Raw genomic sequence first — 12,147 nt, 5'->3', positions numbered from 1 at the left:
ATGATCACTCATTCATTCATTCACATAATATGTTCCTCGTGACGTTGTAGGATTGTCTAGTACTTCTGCATGTCAAGTCCAAACTGTATAACTTCTCATTGTACCATAGATGAATAGATAATCACGCGTGTTACCCAAGTCCTGACGTATTTTATTAAGACAATGAACACAAGGACAAAAATATGTCTTGTTCACAAAATTTGCATGTTCTTCAACATATTGCAAGAACTCAAAAACTCCCTTTTTCATACTCTTCATTGATAGGATGTTCATTCATCTAGCTTCGACCCATACTATGCTCGTAATAAACTACAACCAATCTCAAATTTTCAACTCTCATAAGGTTAGGCCTCTACCCGTTCAAAATTTTTTTTTTCATAATTGCTAACACATGCAAAGAAGTTTAACATGATAAATTTGATAAAATTTTAGCATTTTGCATTGGTTTTCGAAATATACAAAATGAAAGTGATCATGAATTACTGCAATCAAATATGGATCTTGAGAACAATATAAGATGATCTCAATCAAAATTTGATCAAATTTATTCATGAAATCTGAAATCCAATATACACGTTATATAAAATTATGAAAAATATTTTTTCCAAACTGTCAGATCAAACAATTCAAGATTTAATATAAGTTTAATCATTTATGTTAAATCTAAAATACAAACTAAGTTTCACTCAATATTTAATTAAAATGCCAAAAAAAACATACTAAACAAAAACCATACTAGACAAAATATATCCATGTCGGACACATTGACCATCAACGTCAAAGAGGTATATAACGTCGGATTTACACAACTGACATCAAATAGCCGATTTTATTTATCAAAATTTTACCAATCACTTTAAAGATAGATTTCACGCCTATCTGCATATAGATTATTTCTTTCAACTAAATATGATTACAAGGGGAAATTAAGTAGCACGTTGGAAGCTGCACTTGCGGAAGGAGAAGACTAAATAGTGCTTTGTGATATTTTATTGTGTTTTAAAGATGACTTGATTTTAATTATTAAGAATGTTTTCTTAAAAGGAACCGCGAGTAGATGGAAAACAATAGAATCTTGATTATGATTAGTAGATCAACAATCAAATTAAAAAAAAAAAAAAATCAAATTCATGTGAACTGATTCCATATACACCGAAGATCGCGGAATATGAATATACATTTTCACCTCTATAAAATAATCAAGGAATATGAATATACACTCAAAGCCTCATATCTTTCTCGTATTCGAGAAAGAAATTATCAAATACAGAAAAGATGAAATCATTCTCTATCGACATAATCTTTGGACTCACAATTCAGAAGAATTTGTTAATAAATTCCCAAAAATAAAATATCTTAGACAAAATGATTTATCTTTTGAAGTTTAAAATGTATATCTAATGCTGATATTCTGTGTTTTAATTTTATGTTATTGTTTTGAGTATCAAAACAAGACAGAATTTACTAATCTATACATATTAAATTCTGCTTTGTTTGGTACTAAAAACATTAATTGGAAAGAAAATATCTTAATGAGAATTAGTATTTTCAAATGATTTGATGATTAAGAAATGAAATAAAGAAATGAAAAATATTAGATTTTGCATAATTTATCATATTAGAAAAGGAACTAAAATAATTTTAAAAATTTGGTGATAAAATTAAACATTTTAGGAGAAAAAAAGGTTTATAAACATGTTATGTTAATGTTTTTTTATTAAATTGATATGAATTCTTTTTATATTTTTTTTTTTATAAATTCTTCTTAAAGTACCCATCAATAATATATAAAGACATGATTCATATCATAATTGATTTAGACAAGTAAATATAGATGAAAAAATTTAAATGTGAGATCTTTTTCTTGTAATAAGAAAAATAATAATTTAATCATTCAAATAAAAAACTTAACTTTTCTTCTTTTACATTTCTTTTATTTATTAAAATATATTCTTTTCTATCTCTACAATTTTCTTGGAATATAAATATAGGTCAAAAGGAGAGACTTTCTAGAAGATTTTTAAAACAAAAATTGCGTTACAACCTGGGCAAGAACAAAGTGTTTTTACTTATATGAGATTATAAACTACAGCAAGTGACAGTGATTGATGAACTCATGAAGAGGAAATGTTCTGGAAACTAGACTTGGTTCTATACAGAATGAGTGGTCAACAGTTTCCCACATAAATGCCACCAAAGTCAACGCAAAGTTTGCTTCATAAATTCATTCATCTTCTTTTCTCTTCATTCTTTAACTTTTTCTTTTTGCAATAAAGAAATTAAGATGATTTAGGTCCATTATCTTTTTATTGAATAAATTGATTTTTTACTTTGCACGTTTGCTTCATGCATGTTATATATAATACTATTGGAATTTTTGGCTTTTGACCTTCTTATAACAATTTTGTGCTTTTGTCATTCTATCTAGAACAATGAAAATTTCATGCGACTACGGCAATCTAGAACAATTTCTAATACTAATAAAAAAATCATCAAAACCCTAATGCAAATTCAACTAATATATGGTGAGCATGAACGGAAACATTTGAAATTTTAATCCATAAATTATTTTAACATGTTGTACTTTTCTCGTTCATTTTTTGACATAATAACTTAAGCTATATTTGACAAAATTAAATAAGAAAATGCTTAAAATAAAATTGCTAATTTAAGCTAGTTTATTAATTTTTTGGTAAAATTACCTAATATGTTGTGAAATAATATAAAAAAAAAACATGATTTTTCAATTGTATTTTCTTTTTGTGAAATAATGTGTGTTTAGGTAAATAGATTTTTAGTTATTAATATGTTATTAAAGGTGAAAATAAACGAGAATTAATTAAGGAATTATGTAAGAGAAGAAAAATGAAACATTATGTTATGGAATACGATCGAGTCACTTAAGTTTCGGTCACAGTTATGTTCTCCAATCTTTTGTCTACGATTGAAGGTGTACCTGTCAAAGGAGTTGAGTCACTTAAGTCTAAGTCACGATTATGTTTTCCAATCTTGTCTACGATTGAAGATGTACCTGCCAATAGTTATTCGATATTAAAATAAGTAATAGTCCGTTCAGTAATCTAATTGCTGTAATAAATACGTAATTAATAAGAATGTCTATCTCTTACATTTAACTTATATTTATAATTTTTGTTATCAGTTTTGGATTAACAAGACCATAATCAAGGTCCAATCACAATCTAATTACTAATTAATTAATATTTTACTTTAATCAATTAGAAGTTCCCTTATCGTTCGTGGTCGTCCGGCTTCATCACCACTTACTTGCCGTCCGCGGTTCATCGTCCGGTGAATCTTCCAAAAAGAAAAATATTCCGTATAGAAAATAAAAAATAAAGTGATAGTTAGACCATATTTTAATTTAAAACATTCTTTCTCAAATAAACCATTCCTTGAATTAAATTATATTAATTCAAAATAAAAATATATCACGTAAATATATAAATTAAAAGTATAATGTTTAATATTGTGTGTGTATATATATATATTTTAAAATTTTAACAAAATCATTTATTAAAATATATTGTGGTTACAACCACCACTTGACATTTGGCAAATACCTCTCCAACATGCATTGTAATTCGAAAATTTCAAAAGCACCTAAAAGTCAAAATTGGATTTTTTTTTTCTGGAAGTCTAGAAGAACAGATAAAAATAATTAAGAAGATAGAATGGGAAACTAATTAATAATTTATTGAAATTAAGATTTGTTTGGATTGGAATACGAGAGCGGTGACGGTGTTGAGTTCTGGACGATAGAACTCTGCTGTAGGCGGGTCCACCAGTTTCCCATGCGCTCTTCCAAGTCAACCAGAAAGAAAGTGCCACGTTAAGCCCTAAATTAGCTCTATTTAATTGGCTCATTCAACCGTTTTTTTCTTTACTAGTTTTATTCTCCATAATTTTTCGTTTTTAGTAAAAAAATTGTTTATTTTCATTTTTTACTATATGATTTAATGATCCAATCATTCTTCTCGGATATCAACATGAATGTGTAACACTTTTGAGACTGTATGACTATAACTAATGAGTCGAATGTTCGATACGAAGAATAAAACAAAATATAATTATTATTATTATTGTAATTATCAGATAATTGTTAATATAAAATTTATCTCAAAATTTATAAATATAAATTTAATATAAAAATAGATGATAATATATTAATTAATTGTTTGAATTCTTACTAACTTTTACATCAAGACGCTTTCTATATAACCTCTATGACCACACAAAAAGTTAAGAGATGTTAATCTTTTATTTTATTCAAATTCCTAAATTTGAGATATAAACATTAAATCAAGTTTAAATGGAACGGCTCATTAAAAAGCAGAAAAAAACATAGAAAGTTATAAACATTGAAAATTTCCAGATGTCATTTGATTGAATAAAATATAAATGCATAGATAATTAAAAAAACATGTACAGTAATAGAAAAATTTGATTGTGGATTTCACTGTAAATTTATTTAACATAAATAAAAAAATGTATTGAAAATGTATTTAAACATTAAATCAACCACACTTTATAATTAAATAAATAAAAAGGTAAACTTTAAAATAAGTCAAGAGAAGGCAAGGCAGTTTATTCAACGAAGACAAGGCATTTATATCCTATCTTTTTGACCAACTTTCTCAAGTGGGTTATGAAATTGCATGCAGATTTTATTAGTTGGAACAACCTTGAATGTGTTGCACATAATTAATGCACTAGTGTGGTACTGATTAATGAAGTTTTTTTTTTTTTTTATTGTTTTGACCACTTTTATAACAAAAATATTAAGATTATTATGCAGTATGTAGGGTTTTAGCCATCAATTGCATAGCGGTTTAACATTTTAAAGATATTTGAACCTTTCAATTGTGCCATAATTCCAAAGTTGTTATTGTGTTTTTCTTTGACCTGATGTAGTGTAGCTAGAAAAACACCAACTTTTAAGTTGATTTGGTGCATATACATTAAGCTAATTGGATGCATGTATTTGTTCGTCAATCACATTTAAATGTTGGTGAGGAAAAAGCTTTTGTTAAATGCTTTTGTTAAAAGTTCTACATCGATTAGATATAAGGTCAAATTATAATATATAAATGAGATGCGAACCTCATCTTATAAGTCGATTTTGTGGGGATGAGTTAAGTCTAAAACTCACTTCTAATCCACATCAACTAGAGATAAGGTCAAATTATAATATATAAGTGAAATGCAAACCTCATTGAAAGTCTCATATCGATTAAAGATAAGACTGGTTTTGTGAGATGAGTTAAGCCTAAAATCTACTTCTAATAACTTTTCAATAAAATTAATTAGGCTAGCTTTATTTAAGGGATAATGATATTTAGACAACATTTTTTTTACAACATTTGAACATTGATTACGTGTCAATATGTGATTGGTCGTAAATTACTCTCTAATCAATAATAATAATAGTAAACACTATTATGGAATAATTTATGACCAATAACATATTGACACGTAATCAATGTTCAAATGTTGTCAAAAAAATATTGTCTAAATATTATTATCCTTATTTAATAGTGTAGGATAAATTTTAATTTCAAAATAATGATTTATTTTCAAGTAAGTTTAAACATGTTTTGAGAGAAGCCCTTTAGTCAATATTATATATCGTATGAAAAGTATGAAAAGTTAAATTTAGTAATTATAACGATGAGATGGTAACTTTATTTTTCTGAAGACAAATATAACATAATAAGTTAAAACTTTTAGTTCTGATAATATGACTCTATAATTCTTTTTTCTTATCATAATAAAGTATTATAGACTAGTATGTAATTAATATAGATATTACTATAAATACATAATTTCTTACTTGTTCTACATTTAATAATTTCAAATAAAGACAAAATTAAACGTAGTTTAAATATTTATTTTTCTTTTCATCTTATTCGTTTTTTAAAAATAAATGATAAACAAAATTTAAAAGCAGAAAATATTTCATATATATAATAATTAATTCTAAAATTATTTAATTGACTTGAGATCAAAATATTAGTAAAAAAATGAAACAAAATTAAATCACGTATACAATTAGGAATTGATATAATCAAATCTAGAAAACCTTTCTTATTTAAAAGATATAAAATCTTGAAACATTTATCAATTTCTTTCTAAAGAAACATTTTATTTATAAATGATATTATTATGTATTGTTAAAATCTTAAACTTAAATGTTACAAAATATTTGATTTTAATGTGTATTTTAAATGTGATTTTCTTTTTATCAAATATGTTATTTTAAGTTTTTATATTATTAAATTATGATATTATATTCTTTAATATGTATTTAACTATCAGTATTATTTTATGGGTAATGATACTTTAACATTTAGAATGTGACAAATTTTTTACACTGCTATGTGTCACATTTTGGGTGGTTCACGTGTTTTAAAAAATAAAATGATAGAATGACATGATTCAGTGTGGAGTTCAAAACAAGTGACTGATTCAAAGATGTCCTTTTGGTATTAAAAGTTAGTCTAAATTACCTAGTTTTTTGTACATTGCTACCAATTTTCTTTCTGTACCATCACTTTAAATAAAAGCATTTCCTTTCGGATGGACTTGATATAAATGTGTTCTTAAATGATAATTAATGAATTTTATTCAATAAAATTGGTTAAAAATAAACTGTGGAATTTCAAATAAGTGACAAATTCAGATATGTCCTCCTTATACTAAAAGTTATCCTAAACTATCCACTTATTTATATATTGATCACAGATATATTAGTATACATTAAATCTATGTCATTCTGTCAATTTATTTTTTAAAATACGGGGATCAACCAAAATATGACACGCAACTGAATGAAATATTTGTCATTGTCAAATTATCATTACCCTTATTTTATTGACACAAACTCAATCATGATTTAACAACCACTGTTCCACCCTGCAAATCATAAACGGGTAATTTGACGTTCAATTAAATGTTCCGTTTTTCATAAACTTCTACTAACGTAAACTAAAAGTAACAGGAATAGAATATGGGAAGTAAATACCAAAATAACAACTTCTATTATTTTTGTTCTTTAGAAAACTGTAAACAACATTGTAATAATTTCAAAATCTTACCTTTTTGTAGTTCTTCTTTCTCTGTGCTGTGTTTCTGTACTAACAAACACAAAGTAAATAATAATTAACAGAGGACTCAAAGTCAATCTAGAACAAAAGTCTTTTGCGGTGTGCAATCACTGTTATGTTAGGTAAACCTCTCAAGCCATTTTGCAGATTTCGTCTGTGTCTATTATCTCCACCACTTCCTCTTCTGTAATACTCAGTTTTTCAACTTTTTTCTAGATGACCGAATTGTGGTATCATACTTCAAAAGAATCCAGAAGATATAAATAACCATTATTTTCTTTTTACTTTGTCGCAAACATCCAGAAGAAATCGATCATCATTTATGATATAGACAATATCACATCACTCACAAAAGGTCAAAGTAATATTTAACACAGCTTCTAAAATATGTTTCAACCCACATGACTATATAATACGGCACTAACTTTTATATTTCATATTCTGAATTTTGAGCTTACATTATTTTATACCCGTCTTTCACTTTAAATATTATCCTCTGCTTTCTCTGCTTTCTGCATCCAATTCATTCAGATTCAGCAAGAACTATGGGTATGGCAGACGCAAAAGAAAGGTAGCACTTTCTCTCTTCGTGAAGTTATGGATCCAACATGATATTCACATACCCTTTTGCTTCTAGTGTATGTAATTTGTATTTGGTGATTAACATTTTAATCATTTGTTTGTGTTTTTGTGTGTTTCTACAGATATGCTGTTGTGACAGGTGCAAACAAAGGGATAGGATTGGAGACTGTGAAAGGGTTGGCCTCAAATGGAATCAAGGTGGTTCTCACAGCCAGGGATGTGAAGAGGGGTTATCGAGCTGTTGAGGAATTGCAGAAAGAATTTGGCTTTTCTGGCCTTGTGCTGTTTCACCAGCTTGATGTCACTGACCCTGCTAGTATTGCATCTTTGGTTGAGTTTGTGAAGAACCAGTTTGGGAGACTTGATATATTGGTAAGATTTTGATGTTATGTTTAATGTTCTGAGCTATGCTTTTCCTTTTTCTTACTACTTTCTCCTTTTTTGTGTCTAAAGGGAGCTTGGCAAACTTTTTATATATATGACAGTGAATGGAATCTTGCATTGTGCCCCCACTTAGTTCTTTCAATTGAATAATATGATTCACAAATACCATTTTGTCTGGTGATTCTGATGCAGAACACTAGTGATGAACAGTGTTTATCTAATATTTTTCATTTTAACTCTTCTTATGCATCTTCTCAGTGGTCCAATTCTCCATCTTTTCCCTTAATAGGTTTTCCTATAATGATGCTTACAATTCTACATGCTTGCAACATATTTTGATTTTGATCTGCAAAATCAATGAGTTTGTATTGGTGAAAAGTGCCTGATCTGGCTGACACCAACCTGATTCAGAGTTTATTAGACATAGTATAAAAGACTTTCCATGATTTATATTGATGATGTTGAAAAATCTGAATGACTTCACCATAGCATAACCTTTGCTTGTTTCTCTTTAGATGAAGGATCACTAAACAATTTTGAAATTCATGTGCAGGTGAACAATGCAGGAATCAATGGATTCAACACAGATGGCATGGTGCCATCAAAAATTAACTGGAAGGAGCTACCTCAAACTTGTGAGATGGCTAAGAAATGCCTAAGAACAAACTACTATGGTGCTAAGGAAACAACTGAGGCATTTCTACCCCTTCTTAAGTTATCCAATTTACCCATGATTGTTAATGTTTCATCTGAAGCAGGACTTTTAAAGGTACAAAAACAACATAATTTTGAATTACTTTAAACAAGATTTTTACACAGTACTGTAATCAGAAATCATACTAATTTGAAATCTGATGTCATAATATGGTGTGTTTCAGTACATATCAAATGGATGGGCAAGGAGGGTGCTTGATGACACAGAAAATCTGACTGAAGAGCTAATAGATGAGGTGCTGAGGGAATACATGAAAGACTTGAAAGAAGGCTGTCTAGAAAACAAAGGGTGGCCAACCTACTTGTCTGCATATATGGTCTCAAAAGCAGCCATGAATTCATACACAAGGCTTTTAGCCTATAGACATCCAAAACTGTGCATCAATTGTGTCTGTCCTGGTTTTGTTAAGACAGACATTAATAAAAACACTGGCATCTTATCTGTTGAAAATGGTGCTGCTAGTGTTGTCAGATTAGCACTCTTGCCTAATGGTTCCCCTTCTGGCCACTTCTTTACTCGACAAGAAGTGTCAAGCTTTTGAAAGCATTTTAAGGTCATGATTGGATAATTTTTTTCATAAATACTTGTAAAGAAAAAGTGAAAAAAGTTTCTGCATAAGTAAAATCAACTTATACATATATATGAGTTGATTTATGAAAGAATTTATCCAAACAGGACCTGTTGCTTACAAATTGCAGATGGAATGAGAAAAAATTATGATAGTGGTGTTATGTGGCTTGGATTGGATGAAAGTTTTCCCCTTCTAGTCTTCTTTGTGACATAATAGCATGTGGGGAAATGCATCTAAGTTACTTGGTTCTTTTATCTTCTCACATTGTTGGCTCTTCAAATGGTCAAAGTTCAAGTTGCAGTGATTTTTGGACTGTATCATATGGCAGGACATGAAACTTTCGGCAGAGGAAATTATCAACAATGGTCATTATTATGTCTGTCCCTGTCATCTTAGGTGTGAATCACCGTGCTGTTGGACTTCAAACTTTCAACACACGTGCAATGCTAAAGCACTGCTGATACCAAAGCAGCAATAATGGATGTCAAGATTTCAGAAAAAGACGACTATGGTAACACGACATACCATCATTCGTGTCCATCTCCTGTAACATAATATTATTATCTGTCATATATCAGTGGATCTTATCAAACGTTAATCCATGCTCAAATCAGAATTTACAAATTTAATTTGGGTTAAGTTTGTAAAGAATTTTCAAATATAATTTGAGTTTCTAGAAAAGATGTTAGTGTACCAACTTGAATATAAAAAAATGTGAAGAGTTGGAAAATCAAGTCCAATATAAAATTGACACGTAAACAAATCTTCTTCACATTAATCGTGCATTCCATTCCAACTACCTTTACTCATGTTCTTAAAGTGTAACTAGAACATGTCATTTTGTTTGCATGTATATTTTTTTACATTGTTATGGTATGATGTTATAATATATAGATGAACCTAAAGATAATTCTTTTATATATTATTTTACTCTTGTGAATAAAAATGACTTTATATTATAACTTATTACATTTAAATACTTTTATCAAAATTATTAATATTTAAATAGTTTTATATAATCATTTAAGTTATTATTGTAATTTTTAATTTTTAGAAACTAATATGTTAATCTAATTTATAAATCATAATAAATAATTAAAAACTAAAAACATATAAATCATCAGATATATTTTACAAAGTTTTTTTTGTCAACATCCAATTTCATTTTGGGTGAAAAAAAATTGTATTTTTTTTTACTTTATTTTTATTTTATCTTATGTCTTTTTATTGTTTTTGTTATTTTGTTTCTTTTTATATTATCTAATTTTTATTTTTATTTATTTTATTTTATTTATTTATCTAATTTCAATTTTATATTAGCTTTTTATTTTAATTCCATTTTTACTTTTTATTTTATTTTACTTTTTTTATTTAAAGTTATTTAGTTTTTTTTGTTTTTCTTTATTTATTTTTTTACCTTTTTTATGTTAAACGTTTAAAAAAAAAGAGAAGGAAAAAGAAAAAGAAAATAAAAATAAAACTAAGAAAAAAAAGAAAAGAAAAAAAAAATGGAAATAGGCTCATTACCGCACCCTCCATTCACAGGCCAAAATACATACACACAATCATTTATCAAAGCAGGAAAAAACCTATGGAGGAAAAATGCCTGAATGACTTTTTTTTAATATGATAAAATTTAAACATAAGGAACTAAAAAAAAAGAAAGAAAATCTCACATAAGATAAAATGTGAAAGTCCTCTTTTTCTTTTTACTTTCTTCTCTTTACAAAGGAAATTTCTTATCTAACTTATTCTTAATCCAATCTAATATAAAATCCTATCATTTCTAAAATTATTTCCTTTTCGCTATTAGAATCTAAGACGAAAATATTTACAATTTTTTAGAACAAACAATATTATGATGTTTAAAATTTAGAATCAAAAGCAATTCTTAATACTTAGAAAAAAAAGTTTTATAAAAAAAAATAATATAATTTTTTATTTTAAGTTTCTTATCATGCTATTCCCGGTTAGAAGTGGATTCTAGGCCTAACTTAACCCCACAAAACCGGCTTGTAGGGTGAGGTTTGCACCCACTTATATACACTTAAATGGCCTCATCTCTAGTCGATGTGGGACTTCCAACACACCCCCCTCACGTCGAGGTATATAGATCTCGAGCGTGGGATTAGACTTTTTAATGAGTGGTCCGATAGCGGCCCGATAGCGGGTGAATCAATATGCCCAACGACAACAGAAATCGCTAGGATGGGCTCCAGTCATTGCTCTGATACCATGTTAGAAGTGGGTTCTAGGCCTAACTCAACCCCACAAAACCGACTTGTAGGGTGAGGTTTGCACATAAAAAGAGAAGATATTGAAGCAAGATCAATTACTAAGTAGTAAAATCCGACACCTGCACACATCAATTGTTATCGTATTGTTAGGTCAAATGATGTTATTGGAATGTTACTTTATCTGCCTTGTTTTCCATTCATCCATCATCAACTTAGGTTAGTTACCTTTCCCTATGCTTTCTCACCTACATTGCCCAGCCACAAACCAACCATTTTCCCCATCATATCGAACTCTCGGCACCATCATCAGAAAACTTAGAAACCCTTCTTCAATCTCCATTCATCTAAATTGACGCCAAGAGGAAGGAGATTTTGAGTTCAGAGAAGGGAGTGACGGCAACGTCTCCGTTTGGTCGCGATGGGAGCAATGGTCTCCCAGAGTTAGGGTCAGTGAAGGTAGAGGTTGAACCGCCGTACACGACGCGGTTTCCTCTGACGCGGAAAACGGCAGTGGCGATGACCGGCCGTGGTGTA

General features: G+C 28.6%; 1 protein-coding gene across 1 annotated transcript; it reads left to right on the top strand.

Moving 5' to 3' along the window:
• Window positions 1-7,559: 7,559 nt before the first annotated feature.
• LOC106773603 ((+)-neomenthol dehydrogenase) lies at window positions 7,560-10,005 on the top strand. The gene is made up of 4 exons (XM_014660320.2): window positions 7,560-7,695; window positions 7,829-8,078; window positions 8,644-8,859; window positions 8,969-10,005. The coding sequence occupies exons 1-4, from the start codon at window positions 7,670-7,672 to the stop codon at window positions 9,344-9,346; spliced, it is 870 nt and encodes a 289-aa protein (XP_014515806.1). The 5' UTR covers window positions 7,560-7,669; the 3' UTR covers window positions 9,347-10,005.
• Window positions 10,006-12,147: the final 2,142 nt, after the last annotated feature.

This window comes from Vigna radiata, chromosome 9, assembly GCF_000741045.1.
Source record: "Vigna radiata var. radiata cultivar VC1973A chromosome 9, Vradiata_ver6, whole genome shotgun sequence".
NCBI classification, from domain to species: domain Eukaryota; kingdom Viridiplantae; phylum Streptophyta; class Magnoliopsida; order Fabales; family Fabaceae; genus Vigna; species Vigna radiata.
This window is presented reverse-complemented; position numbering and strand designations above follow the sequence as displayed.

Bases quoted from the DNA above. Each gene is read 5' to 3' on its own strand.
- LOC106773603 (XM_014660320.2), top strand. From the start codon at position 7,670: ATGGGTATGGCAGACGCAAAAGAAAG. The intron at 7,696-7,828 runs GTAGCACTTTCT...GTGTTTCTACAG, and splicing joins ATGGCAGACGCAAAAGAAAG to ATATGCTGTTGTGACAGGTG. The intron at 8,860-8,968 runs GTACAAAAACAA...GGTGTGTTTCAG, and splicing joins CTGAAGCAGGACTTTTAAAG to TACATATCAAATGGATGGGC.